The sequence below is a fragment of the Ranitomeya imitator genome, chromosome 2, assembly GCF_032444005.1.
Source record: "Ranitomeya imitator isolate aRanImi1 chromosome 2, aRanImi1.pri, whole genome shotgun sequence".
Taxonomy (NCBI): Eukaryota; Metazoa; Chordata; class Amphibia; order Anura; family Dendrobatidae; genus Ranitomeya; species Ranitomeya imitator.
Genome location: NC_091283.1, coordinates 201,805,866 through 201,833,223, shown reverse-complemented (window position 1 = coordinate 201,833,223; position 27,358 = coordinate 201,805,866). Strand labels below are relative to the sequence as shown.

General features: G+C 44.1%; 2 protein-coding genes across 3 annotated transcripts in view; both read left to right on the top strand.

Moving 5' to 3' along the window:
- SCAI (suppressor of cancer cell invasion) overlaps positions 1 to 27,358 on the top strand; it is a 126,839-nt gene that overhangs the window by 12,399 nt on the left and 87,082 nt on the right. The gene's annotated exons all lie outside the window — the stretch shown is intronic.
- On the top strand, positions 1,191 to 3,659 carry LOC138662642 (uncharacterized). The gene is made up of 2 exons (XM_069748488.1): positions 1,191 to 1,571; positions 2,369 to 3,659. The coding sequence occupies exons 1-2, from the start codon at positions 1,331 to 1,333 to the stop codon at positions 3,514 to 3,516; spliced, it is 1,389 nt and encodes a 462-aa protein (XP_069604589.1). The 5' UTR covers positions 1,191 to 1,330; the 3' UTR covers positions 3,517 to 3,659.

Sequence of the window (27,358 nt, the reverse complement as noted above, 5' to 3'; positions counted from 1 at the left end):
TGCAGGTTATGAAGTCTTTCACAAAATGCTCAATTATACCTATTTGCAAGGGGTTCTCAATTTTATGCATATAGCATATGCTACAATTGCCGCATCTGTGGTTACCCTGCGGTATGGTTTTTGCTAACCAATTATTTGTTGGTGGTGATACTTTATTTTTTACAACAAGGTCTCCTATATTAATTGATCTTTTATATGAGAATAGAGGACATGTATCCGGGAGATTTCTAAAGTCCACGTCTTTCTGCAGCACATGCCAATTTTTTCGTATTGCTGTTTGTATATCTCTATCTAAAGGGCTGTGTTTAAATGTAAATGTGAATCTGCGATTTTTATTTTGATATTCGTTTGCATCTTTTCTTTTTCCATTGTTTTTTCTTTTTTTGCCCTTTTCTAACAGCTGAACTTGAGATAATTTGGCTGCTCTAATTTCCGCTTGTTGGAGAATATCTGTTGGATATCCTCTGTTTGAAAGGCGTGTTTTTAATTCTTCTACCTGAGTTTTATAATTTTCCTCATTGTTGATTTTACGTATTCTCACCATTTGACTATATGGAATACTGCGCTTCGTGTGATTCGGGTGGTCACTTTTAAAATGTAAAATGTTGTTCGTCGCTGTGCTTTTTCTGTGGACTTTCGTTACTATATTTTCATTTACAATTTCTATTTTTACATCTAGGAATTCCAATTCTTTTTTTATTGAATACTGAAGTAAATTTCATGTTTTCTTTATTATTATTGTTCAGGAAAGTAACGAATTCGTTAAATTTAATTTCTTCGCCATCCCACACCATAAAAATATCGTCTGCAAATCTTAAAAAAAGCCGTATGTGCCGAAGGTATGGGTTCTGGGCAGGGTGGATTGATTTAAATCACGCCGATTTAAATCATGATTTAAATCACGATTTAAATCAAAAGATTTTTTTCTATTTAAATCGGATTGATTTAAATCAAAAGGTTTTTTTTAATATAAATCACGATTAAAATGAGAAGTGAGCGCAGTGCGCATGTGCGCCCATAGTTACACGGACGAAACTAGGGGCAACGATCTAACGCCAGGGTGAGGGGGGGACCCCAAAGTAAGTAAAAATCTTTTTTGTTTTACTATATGGCAATAGGTAGGTGTTTAAAAGCAGCATGTCTTAATTGTATAAACTATTAATAGCCTCCACATTTTGTTCATACTGCCCCTTTAATTCCACACTTCTAGCTTGGTTTCACTTTTGGTTTAGTTTCTTTTTCCATTCAGTTGACATGCCCAAACTTGTTGGATAGTCAGCAGTACTTGGCTGTAGTAACAATCAAACTTCATAAGTGATCTGTGTGAGCCATGGCAGGTCGTAAGAGAGACCCTATTTGGGTTCATTTTGTTGAGATGCCAGCAGCAGATCTTGGAAAGAAAGGTGCAAGAGCAAAGTGCAAATACTGTCAAAAGGATATCCAAGGACTTCTTTGCCGTTTGAAATCACATTATGAAAACTGCAACCAGAAGGGAAATGAAGATGTTGATAGTGATACAACTAATGTCAATGAACCCCCACAGCTTCTTATGCACCAGGAGCCTAGTACTAGTAAGTCTGGCAATTACAACCTATTTTTTTAACAGACATTTTACTGGGATGGTTAAAGTCTATGAAAAGAGAAATTTCTAGCACTAGTAGTTATGGAGTATAGAATTTAAATTTATGTTAAGGCAATATTTCACAGAAAATTAACGCTAAAGGACATGTGCACCTTTATTTTTTTAAGGTGCACATGTCCTCCCCCCTCCCCCTCCCCCCCCCCGCAGCGCTCTTACCTCCGATCCCCGCAGCGCTGAGATCCGTGGCTTCGTTTTGACCGTCCGCCTCCTGTCCTCCGGTTGCGGCCTACTCGCAGTGATCCAGCGGCGTGACGTCAGCGGGCCGCACGCTCCATTGAAATGAATGGAGGCGCGCTCGCGGACGGGCAGAACGAAGCCACGGATCCCAGCAGCGCTGACATCGGAGGTAAGAGAGCTGCGGAGGGAGGACATGTGCACACTGCACCTTAAAAAATAAAGGTGCACATGTCCTTTAAGTAAAAATAAAGTGTGTATACGCTTATTTTTTTTTATTGTAGGCTGCAATTCACTTTTGAAGTCTGCCAAATTGACCATTTTTTAAAAAAAACATTTTTAAAACTTTTGTGACATAATTTTTTTCAGTTGCTCTTATATTAGTTACCAGTATTACAGCAACTTCACCGGAAAACTTGAGTAGCATAACTTTTGAGACAGCCCTTATAGGACGAGGACCATTACATTGTTCAAAAAGTTTGTTTCAAAATATTTTCGTTATATTTCTTCAAATACGCAGTCGATTTATATTTATAATTTCTGTGCTTTCAGGGTCAAATATGGCTTGTGCTGCACGTGACAATCAATATCTGGGTACAACTTCAACAAAGCAGCCCAAAAAAAAACTTTGCGTGCAAAGTGTAGAAAAATTCATCTTAAAGACTACGACGAGCCAGAAAGAACATTTTGATGAATTAATTGCTAAATTCATATTTGCAACCAATTCTTTCCAACTAGTTGAACACCCATTGTTTGTACAAATGATCGAAGGAATTAGACCAGGCTACAAACCACCAAGTAGATTTGATATCTCAGGAAAACATCTTCAGGCTGTATACAACATAGAAAGAGCGGCTTGTACAAAATATTTGAAAGACAAGGTTGTTAACATGAGCTTGGATGGTTGGAGCAACATCCACAACGACCCCATAATTTGCACTTGTGTCACAACAGAAGATGGTGAAACTTACCTTACAGACACAATCGACACATCTGGAAATTCACATACTGCTGAATATTTACATGAAATTGCTAAGAACTCAATTCACCAATGCCAAGAACAGTTTGGATGTAAAGTAAGGAGCTTAGTTACTGATAACGCAAGCAATGTGGCAAAAATGCGAGCGGAACTGGCACATGAGGATGACACAAATGTCATTACATACGGTTGTTCTGCCCATTTGTTGCATCTTTTGGCAAAAGACCTGCATATTTCGGGTGTCAAGGAACATGTTGTAGAAATTGTTAAATATTTCCGCAATAATCATTTTGCACATGCAACCTACAAGGAAATGGGAGGACTGAAGTTGGTTCTACCACAAGATGTTAGATGGAATACCTTGGCTGACTGCTTGGAAATGTTTATTAACAACTGGTCAAAATTACTGTCCATTTGCGAAACACATTGGGATAAAATTGATGCTAATATACGAAGCAAAGTATTAAATCTTGGTGTGAAGAGTAATGCCGAGGACCTTTTGGAAAGGTTAAAGCCAATATCGATTGCGTTGGATAAAATGCAGAAAGATACTGCAACCATAGCTGATGCCACAGAAGTTTGGAAAGATTTAGAAGGTTCTCTAGATCGCTTGAACCTCTCAAACAATGTAAAGGTTGCAATACAGCACCGCAAGGACCAAGCATTAAAAGAAGAACACTATTTAGCCAATATCTTGCATCCCATCTACAGAGGGAAATAATTATCTGAGGCGGAAATCAACTCTGCAATGGAGTGGCTTGCCAATACTAACCATGACATTGTGGCAACTGTGCTGAAATTGAAGTGTGAATCTGCACCATTTCAAAAATACATGTTTGCAGATAACGTCGTTAATGAACTAAAACCACTGGACTGGTGGAAGTCGCAATCACTTGTTCTTCCAGCAAAGATAATAAATCTAGCTACTCAGCTACTGACTGCATCGGCTTCATCCGCAGGAGTAGAGAGATTGTTTTCTTCATTTGGTTTTGTGCACACAACAGTCCGAAACCGCTTAGGAACTGCTAAAGCAGGACAACTGGTTTTCCTATTAAAAGTCCTAAATAAACAGTAGGCTTAAAGGACTGATGTATTCACTGAAGATGTTTGCTTACTTCAAACGTTAGAGATAGGCTATTGTTAAAAAGTACTTACTCTCTGTAGTTCAATTCTGAGTGTTTAATAGTGCAAATAAAAATTATTAGGTTTCATAATCAACTGTTTTAATATTTTTATTTGTGTAAAACAATTAGATTTGCAAAAAGACAAAGTTTTGCTTGTGTACAACTTGATTAAAAAATCTGATTTAAATCAAATGATTTAAATCAAAAAAATCTGATTTTTTTGATTTTTTTTAAAAAAATCAAGATTTTTATCCACCCTGGTTCTGGGGTCCGGTGACGTACCTCTCCTCAAAAGCTGCTAGAAACAGATTTGCGAAGACGCACGCCACCGGAGTACCCATCGCGGTACCAACTTTTTGCAGATACCATCTCTCCATGAACTTGAAAGCATTGTGTGATAAAACGAACTCCAGACTATCCAGCACAAAAGAAATAAAATTGGCGTCTTTATTTGTATTCATTAGAATGTGATGGACTGCCTCCAAGCCTTTTTGTTGTGGGATTCTAGTGTAAAGGTTTACAATATCTATTGATGCCAGAGCAAATGTAGGTTGCCATTGGAAGTCTTTAAGGGCCAGGAGAAAATCTCCTGAATCCTTTACAAAAGAGGGAATTTTTAACAGCAGAGGTTTTAGTAACCAATCTAAAAACTGTGATAAAGGTTCGGTCAGTGATTCTTTGCCCGAGATTATTGGGCGTCCTGGCGGTTTTTCCGCATTTTTGTGAATTTTGGGGATGCTGTACCACTGTGCGAATTTAGGAAGCTCTGGCATTAATTTTTCCTCTCTCCCTCTTGTTAAAGTCCCCTTTTCCACATATTTTCTTAATAGGCTCCTCAATTTTTCTTTGAATCTATTTGTGGGGTTGCCGTCTAATTTAATATAGGTTTCTGTGTCATCTAGTTGGGATAGTGCTTCTTCTATATAATAAGATCTTTCTAATAGAACAATGTTTCCGCCTTTATCCGCCCTCCTAATGATGGTATCATTCCACATTTGTATCTCTTTTAGGGCTTTTTCTTCCTGTGTTGTTAAATTTTTTTAGTGGTTTTTTGTATAATATTGCCTCTATATCTTTGATTACCAGGTCTTGGAATAGATCTATTGTATTCCCTGGTGAGATTGGCGGCATCCATTTTGATCTAACTCCTCCCTTGAATGGATCAACTTCTGTACTAGTCGGGGGTATTGGGGCTCCTTCATCTGAATCCTGACCGTTCCCACTTAAATTTATTAATAAGTGTGTCATTTCTACGTCCCTCGGATCCATGGTAGAATAAGCCATGAAACCTAGGGAACTAATCTCTGCAGGACTGTCTGTGGCGACCGACATAGAAGCTCTCTCGAAGCTGTTTTTGCAAAAGTATTTATATAAATGTAACTTTCTTATGCTTTTAAATAAGTCCACTTTGAAGTCGCATAAATCGAAGGATTCTGGAAGGCAGAAGTTCAAGCCTCTTGACAGTACTTTCTCCTGATCTATTGTCAGTGATTTTTTTTGTTAGATTTATAATTTGTAGGGCTTCTTCGTGGGCCTCGCCTGTGGTTCTTGTCCCAAAAAAGGACCGTACTACCCGGTTCTGTGTAGACTACAGGAAATTAAATGTACTGACTACATGTGAGGTATACTCCATGCCAAGGAGTATGAGCTGTTAGAGCAGCTAGCTAAAGCATCGTACCTTACCATCGTGGACCTGAGTAGTGGATACTGGCAGATACCCCTGACCAGAGAAGCTCAGGAGAGGTCTGTCTTTATAACGCCATTCGGGCTGTTTGAGTTTCTGGTGATGCCCTTTGGTATGAAGAATGCCCCTGCGACCTTCCAGAGGTTGGTCAACCACTTATTGGAAGATTGTGATGGTTTTACCGTCGCTTATCTTGATGATATAGCCATCTTTAGTGATACTTGGGAGGAACACCTCATTCATCTTTCTCAGGTGTTGCAGAAGCTTAAAACTGCAGGTCTTACTGTTAAGCCAGGGAAGTGTCAGGTAGCCATGCGGGAAGCACAATACCTGGGACACCGGATGGGGGGAGGACTACTAAAACCTGATCCAGGGAAGGTAGAAGCCATTACAGCCTGGGCCACCCCACGAACCAAGAAGCAGGTACTGTCCTTTCTGGGTACGGCTGGCTACTATAGGAGGTTTGTACCAAACTACAGTGCTCTGGCCAAACCGTTAACTGCTCTGACCAGGAGGAAACTTCCCAAAATTGTCTTCTGGAGTCCTCCGTGTGAGGAATCATTTTCTGCCCTAAAGTCGGCATTGGTTAGTTCACCCGTCCTGCAGGCCCCAGATTTCACTTGCCGGTTTGTAGTGCAGACAGATGCCAGTACCTATGGGCTAGGTGCAGTTCTCAGCCAGGTGAACCAACAAGGAGAAGAACACCCAATTCTGTACCTAAGCAGGAAACTCCTGCCCAGAGAAGTGGCTTATGCCATCATTGAAAAAGAATGTTTGGCAATTGTGTGGGCTCTGCAGAAGCTGCAACCATACCTCTATGGGCACAACTTCACCGTGATCACAGATCATAACCCATTGAGTTGGCTCAACAGAGTAGTTAAGGACAATGGGAAATTGCTTAGATGGAGTTTGATACTTCAGCAATATGATTTCACAATTCAGCACAAGAAGGGAGTTGATCATGGCAATGCTGATGGCCTTTCTCGCCAAGATGGGGCAGAACCAGATACGTGCTCGGGAGCTGACCTGTAAGTCAACCCCCATGCACGTTCATAAGGAGGGAGGTGTGGTGAAATATCTATCTATCTGTGTGCATCTTATGGGGGCCATCAACCATAATTGTGCAGCATACGGGGCATATACTGTGGATCATCTTATGGGGGCCATCAACCATAATGGAGCAGCAAACGGGGCATACAGGTCCTTCTCAAAAAATTAGCATATAGTGTTAAATTTCATTATTTACCATAATGTAATGATTACAATTAAACTTTCATATATTATAGATTCATTATCCACCAACTGAAATTTGTCAGGTCTTTTATTGTTTTAATACTGATGATTTTGGCATACAACTCCTGATAACCCAAAAAACCTGTCTCAATAAATTAGCATATCAAGAAAAGGTTCTCTAAACGACCTATTACCCTAATCTTCTGAATCAACTAATTAACTCTAAACACATGCAAAAGATACCTGAGGCTTTTATAAACTCCCTGCCTGGTTCATTACTCAAAACCCCCATCATGGGTAAGACTAGCGACCTGACAGATGTCAAGAAGGCCATCATTGACACCCTCAAGCAAGAGGGTAAGACCCAGAAAGAAATTTCTCAACAAATAGGCTGTTCCCAGAGTGCTGTATCAAGGCACCTCAATGGTAAGTCTGTTGGAAGGAAACAATGTGGCAGAAAACGCTGTACAACGAGAAGAGGAGACCGGACCCTGAGGAAGATTGTGGAGAAGGACCGATTCCAGACCTTGGGGAACCTGAGGAAGCAGTGGACTGAGTCTGGTGTGGAAACATCCAGAGCCACCGTGCACAGGCGTGTGCAGGAAATGGGCTACAGGTGCCGCATTCCCCAGGTAAAGCCACTTATGAGCTACAGAGAAGCAGCACTGGACTGTTGCTAAGTGGTCCCAAGTACTTTTTTCTGATGAAAGCAAATTTTGCATGTCATTCGGAAATCAAGGTGCCAGAGTCTGGAGGAAGACTGGGGAGAAGGAAATGCCAAAATGCCTGAAGTCCAGTGTCAAGTACCCACAGTCAGTGATGGTGTGGGGTGCCATGTCAGCTGCTGGTGTTGGTCCACTGTGTTTCATCAAGGGCAGGGTCAATGCAGCTAGCTATCAGGAGATTTTGGAGCACTTCATGCTTCCATCGGCTGAAATGCTTTATGGAGATGAAGATTTCATTTTTCAGCACGACCTGGCACCTGCTCACAGTGCCAAAACCACTGGTAAATGGTTTACTGACCATGGTATTACTGTGCTCAATTAGCCTGCCAACTCTCCTGACCTGAACCCCATAGAGAATCTGTGGGATATTGTGAAGAGAAAGTTGAGAGACGCAAGACCCAACACTCCGGATGAGCTTAAGGCCGCTATTGAAGCATCCTGGGCCTCCATAACATCTCAGCAGTGTCACAGGCTGATTGCCTCCATGCCACGCCGCATTGAAGCAGTCATTTCTGCCAAAGGAATCCCGACCAAGTATTGAGTGCATAACTGAACATTATTATTTGATGGTTTTTTTGTTTGTTATTAAAAAACACTTTTATTTGATTGGATGGCTGAAATATGCTAATTTATTGAGACAGGTTTTTTGGGTTATCAGGAGTTGTATGCCAAAATCATCAGTATTAAAACAATAAAAGACCTGACAAATTTCAGTTGGTGGATAATGAATCTATAATATATGAAAGTTTAATTGTAATCATTACATTATGGTAAATAATGAAATTTAACACTATAAGCTAATTTTTTGAGAAGGACCTGTATACTGTGGATCATCTTATGGGGGCCATCAACCATAATGGAGCAGCAAACGGGGCATGTACTGTGGATCATCTTAAGGGGGCCATCAACCATAATGGAGCAGCATACGAGGCATGTACTATGGAGCATCTTATGGGGGCCATCAACCTTTATGGAGCAGCATATGAGGCATATACTATGGAGCATCTTATGGGGGCCATCAACCATAATGGAGCAGCATACGAGGCATGTACTATGGAGCATCTTATGGGGGCCATCAACCTTTATGGAGCAGCGTATGGGGCATATGGATGGGAGCAGCAAATTACAGAACGGTGGCGCAGGATGGGAGCAGCACATGACAGGATGGGGACGCAAGATGGTAGCAGCACATACCAGGATGGAGACCATATACCAATATAAATGCTCGCCACCCGGGCATAGAACGGGTTCAATAGCTAGTATATACAGTGGGGCAAAAAAGTATTTAGTCAGTCAGCAATAGTGCAAGTTCCACCACTTAAAAAGATGAGAGGCGTCTGTAATTTACATCATAGGTAGACCTCAACTATGGGAGACAAACTGAGAAATAAAAATCCAGAAAATCACATTGTCTGTTTTTTTAACATTTTATTTGCATATTATGGTGGAAAATAAGTATTTGGTCAGAAACAAACAATCAAGATTTCTGGCTCTCACAGACCTGTAACTTCTTCTTTAAGAGTCTCCTCTTTCCTCCACTCATTACCTGTAGTAATGGCACCTGTTTAAACTTGTTATCAGTATAAAAAGACACCTGTGCACACCCTCAAACAGTCTGACTCCAAACTCCACTATGGTGAAGACCAAAGAGCTGTCAAAGGACACCAGAAACAAAATTGTAGCCCTGCACCAGGCTGGGAAGACTGAATCTGCAATAGCCAACCAGCTTGGAGTGAAGAAATCAACAGTGGGAGCAATAATTAGAAAATGGAAGACATACAAGACCACTGATAATCTCCCTCGATCTGGGGCTCCACGCAAAATCCCACCCCGTGGGGTCAGAATGATCACAAGAACGGTGAGCAAAAATCCCAGAACCACGCGGGGGGACCTAGTGAATGAACTGCAGAGAGCTGGGACCAATGTAACAAGGCCTACCATAAGTAACACACTACGCCACCATGGACTCAGATCCTGCAGTGCCAGACGTGTCCCACTGCTTAAGCCAGTACATGTCCGGGCCCGTCTGAAGTTTGCTAGAGAGCATTTGGATGATCCAGAGGAGTTTTGGGAGAATGTCCTATGGTTTGATGAAACCAAACTGGAACTGTTTGGTAGAAACACAACTTGTCGTGTTTGGAGGAAAAAGAATACTGAGTTGCATCCATCAAACACCATACCTACTGTAAAGCATGGTGGTGGAAACATCATGCTTTGAGACTGTTTCTCTGCAAAGGGGCCAGGACGACTGATCCGGGTACATGAAAGAATGAATAGGGCCATGTATCGTGAGATTTTGAGTGCAAACCTCCTTCCATCAGCAAGGGCATTGAAGATGAAACGTGGCTGGGTCTTTCAACATGACAATGATCCAAAGCACACCGCCAGGGCAACGAAGGAGTGACTTCGTAAGAAGCATTTCAAGGTCCTGGAGTGGCCTAGCCAGTCTCCAGATCTCAACCCTATAGAAAACCTTTGGAGGGAGTTGAAAGTCCGTGTTGCCAAGCGAAAAGCCAAAAATATCACTGCTCTAGAGGAGATCTGCATGGAGGAATGGGCCAACATACCAACAACAGTGTGTGGCAACCTTGTGAAGACTTACAGAAAACGTTTGACCTCTGTCATTGCCAACAAGGGATATATTACAAAGTATGGAGATGAAATTTTGTTTCTGACCAAATACTTATTTTCCACCATAATATGCATATAAAATGATAAAAAAAACAGACAATGTGATTTTCTGGATTTTTTTTTCTCAGTTTGTCTCCCATAGTTGAGGTCTACCTATGATGTAAATTACAGACGCCTCTCATCTTTTTAAGTGGTGGAACTTGCACTATTGCTGACTGACTAAATACTTTTTTGCCCCACTGTATATCTATATGTGTGTAGTGACATATGTCTAGGGTTATATGTGTGACTAGTGATAATGTAACATCTGACCTGAAGGCAAGTCGCACCTAGGTGTTAATAGGTACTTCCTTGGGACTAATAGAAATTGTCTCCATATCTCACCAGGAGGTCTAGCTAGGGCCAAGAAGAAAGCTAACATTTGGCACCTCCTAGGTCTTGGAGGGGAGGTGCTAATTGTGGCCTGAGGGTTAGCTATTCCTGGGAACCATCTCACAAGTGTCTCCAGAGGAAAATATATATTCATTAATTGAGCGGCCGTGCCCAATCAAACAGACCGCAATTATGATATTAAATTGGGGGGCCGGTCTAGAAACCTGACCTCGGACCAAAGTTTTAAATTTAGGCTGCAGGCAGAGAATTGTGTTCACATGATGGGGGCAGCCTGAGAAGCTGGTGTGATCCAATCTACACTCGTCCTACCCTCAGGGAGCAGAAGCAACTACCAGTTTAGATGATTTCTGTAAGTTTTCTCCCTTTATTTTATACTGTTTTGCATAAGTTGTATGTCTTTTTATTATATTTTTATACCTTTTTCTTGTAAGCATTGAACCTTTTGTTATTAAAGTATGAAACTTTAACAAGTTGAACCTTGAATGTTCTAAAAGAATCCATAGCCTAAGGCAGTGTTCCCCAAGTCCGGTCCTCAAGAGCCACCAACAGGTAATGTTTTGAGGATTTCCTTAGTATTGCACAGGTCATTGAATGCATGCCTGTCCAGGTGATGCAATTATTACCTGTGCAAAACTAAGGAAATCCTGAAAACATGACCTGTTGGTGGCTCTTGAGGACCAGACTTGGGGAACACTGGCCTAAGGTGTGTGAGCCTTATGAGTGATGGACATCACTAGTATTAATAGTCTGGGACTCATCGCCCGTATATTCGGTGAGTGGTGGCAGCGTGTATGAGCGGGTGTGTGGCCTAGGTCGGTGTATGATTTATGCTTCCATTACAGCATAAGACAGAGGTTGAATGCTTGACTGAGAGAGGGGAGATGGAGTAACCCTTGCAGGCACAGCCCCAAGTCATGTGTGAGAGCGGACACGTGACGGAGAAGGGATCTGTGACATATATAATACAGGTCCTTCTCAAAAAATTAGCATATAGTGTTAAATTTCATTATTTACCATAATGTAATGATTACAATTAAACTTTCATATATTATAGATTCATTATCCACCAACTGAAATTTCAGGTCTTTTATTGTTTAAATACTGATGATTTTGGCATACAACTCCTGATAACCCAAAAAACCTGTCTCAATAAATTAGCATATTTCACCCATCCAATCAAATAAAAGTGTTTTTTAATAACAAACAAAAAAACCAACAAATAATAATGTTCAGTTATGCACTCAATACTTGGTCGGGAATCCTTTGGCAGAAATGACTGCTTCAATGCGGCGTGGCATGGAGGCAATCAGCCTGTGACACTGCTGAGATGTTATGGAGGCCCAGGATGCTTCAATAGCGGCCTTAAGCTCATCCAGAGTGTTGGGTCTTGCGTCTCTCAACTTTCTCTTCACAATATCCCACAGATTCTCTATGGGGTTCAGGTCAGGAGAGTTGGCAGGCCAATTGAGCACAGTAATACCATGGTCAGTAAACCATTTACCAGTGGTTTTGGCACTGTGAGCAGGTGCCAGGTCGTGCTGAAAAATGAAATCTTCATCTCCATAAAGCATTTCAGCCGATGGAAGCATGAAGTGCTCCAAAATCTCCTGATAGCTAGCTGCATTGACCCTGCCCTTGATGAAACACAGTGGACCAACACCAGCAGCTGACGTGGCACCCCACACCATCACTGACTGTGGGTACTTGACACTGGACTTCAGGCATTTTGGCATTTCCTTCTCCCCAGTCTTCCTCCAGACTCTGGCACCTTGATTTCCGAATGACATGCAAAATTTGCTTTCATCAGAAAAAAGTACTTGGGACCACTTAGCAACAGTCCAGTGCTGCTTCTCTGTAGCCCAGGTCAGGCGCCTCTGCCGCTGTTTATGGTTCAAAAGTGGCTTTACCTGGGGAATGCGGCACCTGTAGCCCATTTCCTGCACACGCCTGTGCACGGTGGCTCTGGATGTTTCCACACCAGACTCAGTCCACTGCTTCCTCAGGTTCCCCAAGGTCTGGAATCGGTCCTTCTCCACAATCTTCCTCAGGGTCCGGTCTCCTCTTCTCGTTGTACAGCGTTTTCTGCCACATTGTTTCCTTCCAACAGACTTACCATTGAGGTGCCTTGATACAGCACTCTGGGAACAGCCTATTTGTTGAGAAATTTCTTTCTGGGTCTTACCCTCTTGCTTGAGGGTGTCAATGATGGCCTTCTTGACATCTGTCAGGTCGCTAGTCTTAAAGTACCTTCACACATAACGATATTGTTAACGATATCATTGCTATTTGTGACGTAGCAACGATATCGTTAATGAAATCGTTATGTGTGACAGCGACCAACGATCAGGCCCCTGCTGGGAGATCGTTGGTCGCTGAATAAAGTCCAGAACTTTATTTCGTCGCTGGACTCCCTGGAGACATCGCTGGATCGGCGTGTGTGACACCGATCCAGCGATGTCTTCACTGGTAACCAGGGTAAACATCGGGTAACTAAGCGCAGGGCCGCGCTTAGTAACCCGATGTTTACCCTGGTTACCATGCTAAAAGTAAAAAAAAACAAACACTAGATACTTACCTAACGCTGTCTGTCCTCCAGCGCTGTGCTCTGCACTCCTCCTGTACTGGCTGTGAGCCGGAAAGCAGAGCGGTGACGTCACCGCTCTGTTTTCCGGCTCCCAGACAGTACAGGAGGAGAGCAGAGAAGCAGAGCGCAGCGCTGGAGGACAGACAGCTGTAGGTAAGTATGTAGTGTTTGTTTTTTTTTACTTTTAGGATGGTAACCAGGGTCAACATCGGGTTACTAAGCGTGGCCCTGCGCTTAGTTACCCGATGTTTACCCTGGTTACCGGCATCGTTGGTCGCTGGAGAGCGGTCTGTGTGACAGCTCTCCAGCGACCAAACAGCGACGCTGCAGCGATCCGGATCGTTGTCGATATCGCTGCAGCGTCGCTAAATGTGAAGGGGCCTTTACCCATGATTGGGGTTTTGAGTAATGAACCAGGCAGGGAGTTTATAAAAGCCTCAGGTATCTTTTGCATGTGTTTAGAGTTAATTAGTTGATTCAGAAGATTAGGGTAATAGGTCGTTTAGAGAACCTTTTCTTGATATGCTAATTTATTGAGACAGGTTTTTTGGGTTATCAGGAGTTGTATGCCAAAATCATCAGTATTAAAACAATAAAAGACCTGACAAATTTCAGTTGGTGGATAATGAATCTATAATATATGAAAGTTTAATTGTAATCATTACATTATGGTAAATAATGAAATTTAACACTATATGCTAATTTTTTTAGAAGGACCTGTATAAAAAGAAATATTCCCATTTATTAGTTTTCTGTCTTTACTAACTAGTGGAAATCTTTGGTGCCTTTCTATAGCCTTTATAATCATGTTGAACAGTAGCAGTCAAAGTTTGGACTCGCCCGTTCATGCAGTGGTTTTCCTCTTCCCGAAGGGTAGTAAAACACTTGATAAACAAACCAGAATATTTATTAAATTTTAGATTCCTCGAAATTACCCTCTTTTTAAGAAAAAAAAAAAATTGCAGTGTATTTTTCAAACAAGAAGATTGCTGCTGAAAAACAATCCTTGTGTTTTTGCATACAAATATGTGGTTTGGCAGAGAAGGTGACACTTGTGTAAGGAAAGGTGTCCTTTTTTTGCCATGTAGATTCTCGTATTTTTGCATGTTTCCTTATTCATTTTTTATCTTTTAGGTTTAGAAAATTTTCTTATTTTTTTTTCCCCTCTGTTTAATTTCCCTGCATTAAAGGGAACCTGACAACCGATCTAAGTGTTCGGTTGCTGTAATAGATTAGTTCTCTACCTTTTTTGGATTTTTTTTTTTGTCCTTTATTCCATTCTCAAGTAATTTTATTTTTTTTATCTTTTTTTTTTTTTTTTTTTTTTTGATTGTCCAATTTTTACTTTTTTTTTGTGCCGAATGACAGGTCACTCTTGTCAGTACCTTGCTGGAGTTTTCGCACAGCTACCGTCATTTCCTGGGTTGGCACATATGGAGATCGATAGTGCAGCCCTCAAAACTTCATCAGGACTTTTCTGCGCAAGCTCCTTTCCTTTGCTGAGTCTCCAGTCACTCCGACTCGGCCCCTAAAGGGGCTTTGTCCCCCACCGAACACCTGTCCATATAATTTAATAACGGAGCTATCAGGGACGACCGGTATAAGATGGATTGTTTTCCTCCACCCAACACCTCCATGGATCATCTAACTACTCTGCATGGGCGGGATGAAAGCGGTACTGCAGCGCTGCACACCACTTGGTGGCCGTGCGGAGTACTGCAGTCTGTCTTCCATTTAAGTGAATGGCTTCTCCGCCTTGTCCTGCTTCTGTTTACTTCTGGAAGTTTTTTATTACATTGACTCCTGAGCGTTATCAGTGTGTCCCTGGATAGTCTGGTGAAGACAACCATAGATTCTCTTGTCCGAATACATCGGGTCAATTATGAAAATGACATACTGATCAGTGTCCGCATAGTGTGATCTGATCAGGAGAGGGAGAAAAAAAGCTTCTCTATAGTCTCCATTCTGTGAGTGCGTGGAAATCTGACTGCACTCAGGTGTCATTTGAGTGCAGACCTATGTTTTTCACGCACTCATTGACTTGTATGGCCGGGTGTGATCAAATCTGAGTATCGTACCAAAATCTGGCATGCATAGATTCCAACTACCCCCTCCCCCCTTGGACAGACTCTGTCCAAGGAAAAAATCGGACTTGTGTCCAGTCCCATAGACTAAAATTGGTCCAGATGTTTTGTGGGATTGCACTCGGACCCAAAATGATGTCATCTCCACCTGCCCTGGCATTGTCCAATCAGTACAGTTAGGTGGCCGTACGTTTCCTAAGAGCAAATGGAGCTTAGTACTTACCATAACCTCTCTGTGAAGTTTTACACCTTCCTCCTGTCTACTAGGAGAACTGATCAGAAGCATAGGGTCAGAATGGTCAGCTGAGTGTTTCTTTACTTGCTAGTGGGTCTCTGCATGGGGTACACATCAGTCTAAACTTATAGGGGTATTACCATCTCCAAGATCCTATCCCAATACATAGTAGATGTAGTGATATTAGCTAATACCTCCAATTAGAAATATAGAATAGTTCTTCTAATTAGCTATGTTTCTTTCCTCATGTGCAGGCATAACAGGACCTTTGGTATCCATGGTTACGACCACATATAGTGACAGCTAGAAAACACAAAAAAGCACCGTAAACCCAAAAACACACTGTTGCAAAAAAATCACAGTGGACAGCAAGTGCTAGTAAAAAGATGGAAAAAACAGGGTATTTGGTTGATACGTTTTTTGCAAAGAATGTATATTAAGCCGCTCTACCAAACGTCAAGGTATACCCATATCAGAGCAGTCCTAACTAATGTATGTAATCCCTATCTGATGTATTTAAAACCTGGTCATATGTACAATACCTGTATGAGCAGGATTCAGAAAAGGAATGTCCATGTGGACACGCTGGACAATACGGCTCCTGTGCGCACAGCTCAAGAAAAGAGGGGTGGAGGCCTCCCCAGTCTTGTGGACACAAGAAAACAATTATATGAAACCAGAACACATGAGCTGCGCGCACAGTGAACAAGCCCGTAGAGACATGTTCACACCACCAAGAGACTTGAAAACACAAAAAAGCACAGTAAACCCAAAAACACACTGTTGCAAAAAAATCACAGTGGACAGCAAGTGCTAGTAAAAAGATGGAAAAAACAGGGTATTTGGTTGATACGTTTTTTGCAAAAAATGTATATTAAGCCGCTCTACCAAACGTCAAGGTATACCCATATCAGAGCAGTCCTAACTAATGTATGTAATCCCTATCTGATGTATTTAAAACCTGGTCATATGTACAATACCTGTATGAGCAGGATTCAGAAAAGGAATGTCCATGTGGACACGCTGGACAATACGGCTCCTGTGCGCACAGCTCAAAAAAAGAGGGGTGGAGGCCTCCCCAGTCTTGAGGACACAAGAAAACAATTATATGAAACCACTGTGATTTTTTTGCAACAGTGTGTTTTTGGGTTTACTGTGCTTTTTTGTGTTTTCAAGTCTCTTGGTGGTGTGAACATGTCTCTACGGGCTTGTTCACTGTGCGCGCAGCTCATGTGTTCTGGTTTCATATAGTGACAGCTAGTTGCTAGTGGCCGTAATCCTGGATCCCTAAGATTCTACAATGCCCTGCACATGAGGAAAGACATAGCAAATCAGACGAACTGTACTACATTTCTAATTGGAGGTATTTGCTAATATAATTATTATTCTACGTATTACTTATTGGGATAGGATCTTGGAGATGGGAATACCCCTTTAAATCAAGTTTTAGTGACCGGTACATTTTATGGTGACTGATATCAACCATCTCCTCCTCTTTCAGGTGCTTTCCAATGATGGAAGAAGGATCAAATACGTTTAGTTTTCGGTCATGTTGACAGTGCAGATATAAATAGCCAAGAAAAGGCATAAGATATTAGAGAGCATAATACGCACTTATACCTGAAAATCAGTTTATTAAAGGGAATCTGTCAGCAGGATTTAACCTTCAAACTATCGATTTGTGCATGTTGCTCTTTCAAAGACAAGCCCAGCAATTACCTTTACATGGCCAGGCCGTTCCTCCGTTACTGAGAAATCGGCATTTGCGTTAATATGCAAATGATGCTGAAGATGTATGGTAGATCTGAAGCATCTGTCACTCCAGCTCTATTTCCTCGTCCAATGATGCTGCCTCCTTTTTGACTGACTGCCTCTATGCTGGGTGACTCAAGCAGAAGGAGGCATCGAATAGAGCTGGAGTGACAGAGGCTTCAGATCTACCATAGCTCTTCAGCCTCAATTGCATATCAATCAAAACGCAGATTTCTTAGTAACGGAGGATTGGACTGGCCATGTAACGGTATTGCTGGACTTGTCTTTAAAAGAGCAACATCCGCATATAAATAGTTTAAGGCTATGTGCACACGTTGTGGATTGGGGTGCAGAATTTTGTGCACAAAATCCGCATCTTCTGGCAGATAACGCAGGTGCGGATTTGACAAATTTTTTTTTGTGCGGATTTTCTGCGTTTTTTACCCCTGCGGATTTCTATAATGGAAGGGTTCAGAAACGCTGCAGATCCGCACAGAAGTGACATGCTCCTTCTTTTGATCCGCAGCGGTTTTCATGCGGATTTTTCCGCACCCATTAGCACAACATTTTTTTTTTTTTCCTATTGATTTACATTGTACTGTAAATCACTTTGCGGAACTGCAGCGTTTCTGCGTGGAAAAACCACTACGGATCTGCACTAAATTTGCATCGTGTGCACACAGCCTAAAGGGGTAAAATCCTGCTGACAGTCCCTTTAACAAACACAAGTTGCTATTTAAAAGCTAGCACAAAAAACATTTCGTGTTGACAATGTTGAAGTTCTACCTTCCTGGACTAAGTTTTCAGCCTGATGCCATGGGCCTGGACTGGTCGTCTTCTGTATATCCGTGGTATCCATACATTTCAGGTACGGTTCTGCCTCTCGCTTCCTGTGTGCTTGCGGTTGGCACAAGGAGTGCACTATCAGGTGTGTAGGAATCTGCTGCAGACTGCTTTGGATTTCCTAAGGTAGTAAAAGAAAATGACAGGATGTCTCCTAGCTGACACGCTGTTGAATGAACGTGTGACCTTCAGGTACGTGTGGTCACGAAATAAAGACGTGTTCACATGAGATCACTACAGGTGAGTGTCCGTACTTTGTGTATGGACTGTCGCGTGCAGCAGGGAGTCTTCAGATCTTGAGTCATAAGCTATAGTGCATTAATAAATCTTCCTGTAAGTCTGGGCCTGTATTGTAGATCAAGCAGTGTAAGGCTGGGCTCTGCAGGTATCCAGATACGCACGCTCGTCTCCTGGTGTAAGCTGAAACATCTGCACAGATGTGGAGAGCCTTAAAGAACGTCTGGCCATTGCACCGTATATCCTTTTAACTGTGTCTTTTAAGGGTTTTATTTCAAGGTGGGTGATGAATATCTGATCAGTGTGTGTGCAAACGCTGGGACCCTCCCCCCCCCCCCCCCCCCCACTGATTGTGAAAACTGGGGTACTCTATAGTGACTAGTATTGTAGCTCAGCAAAATGAGAGGAAATGCTGTGACTGTTACTGCCAGGCAGAGAGAGGAATGCATTGGCTATTACTGCTGCTCGCAGGGAGAGGGATGTGCAGTGATTACTACTACTGCGTGCGGGGATAGTGGTGAATGCAGTGACTACTACCAGTGCTGCATGCAAGGTGATGGGAATGCAGTGACTACTACCACTGCTGCGTGCTGGTGACGGGAATGCAGTGACTACTAACAGTTCTGCGTGAGGGCAGTGCAGTGACTACTGCCGGTGCTGCGTGTGGGGAGTGCAGTGACTACTGCCGGTGCTGCGTGTGGGGAGTGCAGTGACTACTGCCGGTGCTGCGTGTGGGGAGAGGGGAGTTCAGTGGCTACTACCAGTTGTGCGTGTGGGGAGACGGGAATGCAGTGACTACTACCGGTGCTGCGTGAGGGGAGTGCAGTGACTATTACCGGTGCTGGGTGTGGGGAGAGGGGAGTGCAGTGACTACTACCGGTGCTGCGTGTGGGGAGAGTGGAGTGCAGTGACTACTACCAGTGCTGCATGTGGGGAGAGGGTAGTGCAGTGACTACTACCAGTGCTGCATGAGGACTGCCGGTGCTGCGTGTGGGGAGTGCAGTGACTACTGCCGGTGCTGCGTGTGGGGAGTGCAGTGACTACTGCCGGTGCTGCGTGTGGGGAGTGCAGTGACTACTGCCGGTGCTGCGTGTGGGGAGTGCAGTGACTACTGCCGGTGCTGCGTGTGGGGAGTGCAGTGACTACCAGTGCTGCGTGTGGGAGATGGGAAAGCAGTGACTACTACCGGTGCTGCGTGTGGGGAGTGCAGTGGCTACTACCAGTTGTGCGTGTGGGGAGACGGGAATGCAGTGACTGCTACCGGTGCTGCGTATGGGGAGAGGGGAGTGCAGTGACTACTACGAGTGCTGCGTGTGAGGAATGCAGTGACTATTACCAGTGCTGCGTGTGGGGAGAGGGGAATGCAGTGACTACTACCGGTGCTGCGTGTGGGGAGTGCAGTGACTACCCCCGATGCTGCGTGTGGGGAGAGGGGAGTGCAGTGACTGCTACCATTGCTGTGTGCGGGGGAGACAGGAATGCAGTGAGTATTACTGGTGTCGGGAGAGGGAGGAACTTTCAGTGACTAATACGTGAGTGGGGAGGATAGGGTAACTACTGCTGTGGAGGTGAGCATGTGCAGAATGCCATGTGGACTTGGTCCTACAACATGTAGTCGCCTAACTTTTGGAGTCGGCCTTTATTTTATCTGGATCTAGAGTCTGGTTTCCAAAGATGGAGCAAAAGTGATTTAACACAGGAGGAAAACCGCAAAAAATAAATAAATCCTGTTTTAATTTGCGCTAAGATTTGTCCTGTCAAAGATAATTAACTGTTCTGTCACTGATTACCTTTCAGTATCTATGGCCGTAATGACCTGCTGTATATGTCTACTGCCGCCTTTTTGGCTTAAAACAATAGGAATGCTTCGTTTAACCCCTTAGTGACCAGGCCACTTTTTAGAAAAAAAAAAAATATGACCAATGTCAGTCACTTTATCTAGTAATATAGAGAGAAATTGGTGCGCAGTCAGTATTCTACAGGAGCGAGGTGCAGGTGTGATGGACTGTGAAGTCCTAAATAATAGCGCGCCACCCCCCCCCCCCCCCCCCCAGAGTCGGACTTCCTCTGGGGTCTCGGTTGTCGGGGGTAGCCGAGACCCCAGAGAACATGATTTGTTATTACCGACCCCCGGGTTGCAATCGCCGGTAATTAAACGTTTACCGGCGGTCGCAAAAAACAAAACACGATTTCCCATTTAATTTTTCTGTCCTCCGATGTGATCGCACATCAGGGGACAGAGAAATGGGGTCCCCGATAGCCCCCCCCCTCGATACTCACCTGTCTCCCCCGGTACTCTTCGGAGCTCCCGTTGGGCGCCGCCATCTTGTTCCGGCCAAAAAATGGCGGGCGAAGTGCACCTGGAAGATCTTTGGGGTAAAAAAGCAATGTGTCATTCTCTGTCCTCTGATGTGATCGCACATCAGAGGACAGAGAAATAGGGGGATTCGGGGACCCTGTTATACATACCGGTTTCCCTGGGTCCTCCTGCGTCCCCTCCTGCCTGCTGGCTTCTTCATCCGGTAAGAAAAAGGCGGGCGCATGCGCAGTGCGCCCGCCATGATCTGCCGGCTCAGCTAGAAGAGTTGGGACTAAATTTAGGGTTGGGGCTAAATTTAGGGTTGGGCTTCTTTTACACTTGCGTCGGTACGGGGCCGTTGCAGTGCGTCGGCCCGACATACCGACGCACGTTGTGAAAATTGTGCACAACGTGGGCAGCGAATGCAGTTTTTCAACGTATCCGCTGCTCAGTCTATGTCCTGGGGAGGAGGGGGCGGAGTTACAGCCATGCATGCACAGTCGGAAATGGCGGACGCGACGTACAAAAAAAGTTACATTGAATGTTTTTTTGTGACGACGGTCCGCCAAAACACAACGGAATCCAGTACACGACGTGTGGCCATCCGTCGTGATCCAGCGGCAATACAAGTCTATGGGCAAAAAACGCATCCTGCGGGCACATTTGCAGGATCTGTATTTTGTCCAAAACAGATTGCGACGGATGCCATATGACGCAAGTGTGAAAGTAGGGTTAGGGTTGGGGCTAAAGTTAGGGTTCGGCTAGGGTTAGTGTTGGGGCTAAAGTTAGGATTAGGGTTGGGGTTAGGGTTTGGATTAGGGTTGGCATTAGGGTTACGGTCGGGATTAGGGTTAGGTTTGGGATTAGGGTTAAGGTTAGGGTTGGGGTTAGGGGTGTATTGGGATTAGGGTTAGGTTTGGGATTAGGGTTAAGGTTAGGGTTGGGGTTAGGGGTGTATTGGGATTAGGGTTAGGTTTGAGGTTAGGGTTGAGATTAGGATTAAAGGTGTGTTGAATTTAGGGATTTGATTAGGGTTATGGTTAAAGTTGAGAATAGGGTTGTTTTGGGGTTAGGGTTGTGATTAGGATTATGGATCGGGTTAGGGTTGGAGCTAGAATTGGGGGGGTTTCCACTGTTTAGTTACATCAGGGGGTCTCCAAACACGACAGCCAATTTTGCACTCAAAAAGTCAAATGATGCTCCTTCCCTTCTGAGCTCTGCCGTGCGCGCAAACAGTGGTTTACCCCCACATATGGGGCATCAGCGTACTCGGGATAAATTGGACAACAACTTTTGGTGTCCAATTTCCCTTATCCTTGTGAAAATAAAAACTTGGGGGCTAAAAAAAATCTTTTTTGTGGAAAAAATGTTTTTTTTTTTATTTTCACGACTCTGCATTATAAACTTCTGTGAAGCACTTGGGCATTTAAAGTTCTCACCACACATCTAGATAAGTTCCTTGTGGGGTCTAGTTTCCAAAATGCGGTCACTTGTGGGGGGTTACTACTGTTTAGGTACATCAGGGGCTCTGCAAACGCAACATAACGCCCGCAGACCATTCTATCAAAGTCTGCATTCCAAAACGTCACTACTTCCCTTCTGAGCTCTGCCATGCGCCCAAACAGTGGTTCCCCCACATATGGGGTATCGGCCTACTCTTCATAAATTGCACAATAAATTTTAGGGTCCAATTTCTCCTGTTACCCTTGTGAAAGTAAAAATTTGGGGGTGAAAAGATAATTTCTGTGGAAAAAATATTTTTATTTTCATGGCTCTACATTATAAACTTCTGTGAAGCAGTTGGGGGATTATAGTGCTCACCACACATCTAGATAAGCTCTTTGGGGGGTCTAGCTTCCAAAATGGGGTCACTTGTGGGGGGTTTCTACTGTTTAGGTACATCAGGAGCTCTGCAAACGCAACGTGATGCCCGCAGACATCCCATCAAAGTCTGCAGTCCAAGCGGCGCTCCTTCCCTTCCGAGCCCCGATGGGTGCCCAAACAGTGCCCCCCACATATGGGGTATCCCAATACTCAGGACAAACTGGTCAACAGATTTTGGGGTCCAATGTTTCCGGTTACCCTTGAGAAAATAAAAAACTGCAGGCTAAATAATCATTTTTGAGGTCTAATTTCTCCTGTTGCCCTTGTGAAAATAAGAATTTGTGAGCAAAAAGATCGTTTTTGTGTAAACAAATGCGATTTTTTTTTTTTTTTTTTTTTTTTTTCCACGGCTCTACATTATAAACTTCTGTGAAGCACTTGGGGGTTCAAAGTGCTCACCACACATCTAGATAAGTTCCTTAACCCCTTCCCGACCTTTGACGCCACGTAGGCGTCATGAAAGTCGGTGCCAATCCGACCCATGACGCCTATGTGGCGTCATGGAAAGATCGCGTCCCTGCAGGCCGGGTGAAAGGGTTAACTCCCATTTCACCCGATCTGCAGGGACAGGGGGAGTGGTAGTTTAGCCCAGGGGGGGCTTCACCCCCTCGTGGCTACGATCGCTCTGATTGGCTGTTGAAAGTGAAACTGCCAATCAGAGCGATTTGTAATATTTCACCTATTGTAACGGGTGAAATATTACAATCCAGCCATGGCCGATGCTGAAATATCATCGGCCATGGCTGGAAATACTAATGTGCCCCCACCCCACCGATCGCCCCCCGATCTGGCCGGTACACTGCTCCGGCTCCCCTCCGTCCAGTGCTCCGCTCCCCCCGTGCTCTTGTCCGCTCCCCCGTGCTCCAATCACCCCCCTCCCCGTGCTCCAATCACCCCCCCCTGCACTCCGATCCACCCCCCCGCACTCCATTCCAGCCCCCCCGTGCTCCGTTCCACGCCCCCCGTGCTCCGTTCCACGCCCCCGTGCTCCGTTCCACCCCTCCCGCGCTCTGATTCCCCCCCCCCGTGCTCCGATTTCTCCCCCCCCCCCCCCCGTGTTCCCCCACCCCACCCCATCATACTTACCGATCCAGCCGGGGTCCTGTCCGTCTTCTCCCTGGGCGCCGCCATCTTCCAAAATGGCGGGCGCATGCGCAGTGCGCCCGCCGAATCGGCCGGCAGATTCGTTCCAAAGTGCATTTTGATCACTGAGATAGATTATATCTCAGTGATTAAAATAAAAAAAAAAGTAAATGACCCCCCCCCCCCCCTTTGTCACCCCCATAGGTAGGGACAATGAAAAAATAAAGAAATTTTTTTTTCCCCACTAATGTTAGAATAGGGTTAGGGGTAGGGTTAGGGCTAGGGTTAGGGGTAGGGTTAGGGCTAGGGTTAGGGTTTCGGTATATGCACACGTATTCTGGTCCTCTGCGGATTTTTCCACTGCGGATTTGATAAATCCGCAGTGCTAAACCGCTGCGGATTTATGGCCGATTTACCGCTTTTTTTTCTGCGCATTTCACTGCGGTTTTACAACTGCGATTTTCTATTGGAGCAGTTGGAAAACCGCTGCGGAATCCGCACAAAGAAGTGACATGCTGCGGAATGTAAACCGCTGCGTTTCCGTGCAGTTTTTCCGCAGCATGTGTACAGCGATTTTTTTTGGTTTCCCGTAGGTTTACATTGAACTGTAAACTCATGGGAAACTGCTGCGGATCCGCAGCGTTTTCCGCAGCGTGTGCACATACCTTTAGAATTAGGCTATGTGCACACTGTGCGGATTTGGCTGCGGATTGGCCGCTGCGGATTCGCAGCAGTGTTCCATCAGGTTTACAGTACCATGTAAACATATGAAAAACCAAATCCGCTGTGCCCATGGTGCGGAAAATACCGCGCGGAAACGCTGCGTTGTATTTTCCGCAGCATGTCAATTCTTTGTGCGGATTCCGCAGCGTTTTACACCTGTTCCTCAATAGGATTCCGCAGGTGAAATCCGCACAAAAAACACTGGAAATCCGCTGAAAATCCGCAGGTAAAACGCAGTGCCTTTTACCCGCGGATTTTTCAAAAATGGTGCGGAAATATCTCACACGAATCCGCAACGTGGGCACATAGCCTTAGGGTTAGGGTTGGAATTAGGGTTGTGGTTAGGGTTGTGATTAGGGTTATGGCTACAGTTGGGATTAGGGTTAGGGGTGTGGGGGGGTTAGTGTTGGAGTTAGAATTGAGGGGTTACCACTGTTTAGGCACATCAGGGGTCTCCAAACGCAACATGGCGCCACCATTGATTCCAGCCAATCTCGTATTCAAAAAGTCAAATGGTGCTCCCTCACTTCCGAGCCCTGACGTGTGCCCAAACAGTGGTTTACCCCCACATATGGGGTACCAGCATACTCAGGATAAACTGCACAACAATTACTGGGGTCCAATTTCTCCTGTTACCCTTGTGAATCTAAAAAAATGCTTGCTAAAACATAATTTTTGAGGAAAGAAAAATGATTTTTTATTTTCACGGCTCTGCGTTGTAAACGTCTGTGAAGCACTTGGGGGTTCAAAGTGCTCACCACATATCTAGATAAGTTCCTTGGGGGGTCTAGTTTCTAAAATGGGGTCACTTGTGGGGGTTTCTACTGTTTAGGCACACCAGGGGCTCTGCAAACCCAACGTGACACCCGCAGACCATTCCATCAAAGTCTGCATTTCAAAAGTTACTACTTCCCTTCTGAGCCCCGACGTGTGCCCAAACAGTGGTTTACCCCCACTCATGGGGTATCAGCGTACTCAGGAGAAACTGGACAACAACTTATGGGGTCCAATTTCTCCTGTAACCCTTGGGAAAATAAAAAATTCTGGGCTAAATAATTATTTTTGAGGAAAGAAAACGTATTTATTATTTTCACGGCTCTGCATTATAAACTTCTATGAAGCACTTGGGGGTTCAAAGTGCTCACCACACATCTAGATAAGTTCCTTTCGGGGTCTAGTTTCCAAAATGGGGTCACTTGTGGGGGGTTTCTACTGTTTAGGCACATCAGGGGCTCTGCAAACGCAACGTGACGCCCGCAGAGCATTCCATCAAAGTCTGCATTTCAAAACATCACTACTTCCATTCCAAGCCCCGGCATGTGCCCAAACAGTGATTTACCCCCACATATGGGGTATCAGCGTACTCAGGAGAAACTGGACAACAACTTTTGGGGTCAAATTTCTCCTGTTACCCTTGGGAAAATAAAAAAATTGCAGGCTAAAAGATCATTTTTGAGAAAATAATTTTTTTTTTTTTATTTTCATGGCTCTGCGTTATAAACTTCTGTGAAGCACTTGGGGGTTCAAAGTCCTCACCACACATCTAGATTAGTTCCTTTGGGGGTCTAGTTTCCAAAATGGTGTCATTTCTGGGGGATCTCCAATGTTTAGGCACACAGGGGCTCTCCAAACGTGACATGGTGTCCGCTAATGATTGGAGCTAATTTTCCATTTAAAAAGCCAAATGGCATGCCATCCCTTCCGAGCCCTGCCGTGCGCCCAAACAGTGGTTTACTCCCACATATGGGGTATCAGCGTACTCGGGACAAACTGGACAACAATATTTGGGGTCCAATTTCTCCTATTATCCTTGGCAAAATAGGAAATTCCAGGCTAAAAATCATTTTTGAGGAAAGAAAAATTATTTTTTATTTTCATGGCTCTGCGTTATAAACTTCTGTGAAGCACCTGGGGGTTTAAAATGCTCAATATGCATCTAGATAAGTTCCTTGGGGGGTCTAGTTTCCAAAATGGGGTCACTTGTGGGGGAGCTCCAATGTTTAGGCACACAGGGGCTCTCCAAACGCGACATGGTGTCCGCTAACAATTGGAGCTAATTTTCCATTCAAAAAGTCAAATGGCGCGCCTTCCCTTCTGAGCCCTGCCGAGTGCCCAAACAGTGGTTTACCCCCACATATGAGGTATCGACGTACTCGGGAGAAATTGCCCAACAAATTTTATGATCCATTTTATCCTACTGCCCATGTGAAAATGAAAAAATTGAGGCGAAAAGAATTTTTTTGTGAAAAAAAGTACTTTTTCATTTTTACAGATCAATTTGTGAAGCACCTGAGGGTTTAAAGTGCTCACTAGGCATCTAAATAAGTTCCTTGGGGGGTCTAGTTTCCAAAATGGGGTCACTTGTGGGGGAGCGCCAATGTTTAGGCACACAGGAGCTATCCAAACGCGACATGGTGTCCGCTAACGATGGAAATAATTTTTCATTCAGAAAGTCAAATGGCGCTCCTTCCTTCCGAGCCTTACCATGTGCCCAAACAGTGGTTTACCCCCACATGTGAGGTATTGGTGTACTCAGGAGAAATTGCCCAACACATTTTAGGATCCATTTTATCCTGTTGCCCATGTGAATATGAAAAAATTGAGGCTAAAAGAATTTTTTTGTGAAAAAAAAGTACTTTTTCATTTTTACGGATCAATTTGTGAAGCACCTGGGGGTTCAAAGTGCTCACTATGCATCTAGATAAATTCCTTGGGGCGTCTAGTTTCCAAAATGGGGTCACTTGTGGGGGAGCTCCAATTTTTAGGCACACGGGGGCTCTCCAAACGTGACATGGTGTCCGCTAAAGAGTGGAGCCAATTTTTGATTCAAAAAGTCAAATGGCGCTCCTTCCCTTCCAAGCCCTGCCGTGCGCCCAAACAGTGGTTTACCCCCACATATGAGGTATCAGCGTACTCAGGACAAATTGGACAACAACTTTCGTGGTTCAGTTTCTCCTTTTACCATTGGGAAAATAAAAAAATTGTTGCTAAAAGATAATTTTTGTGACTAAAAAGTTAAATGTTCATTTTTTCCTTCCATGTTGCTTCT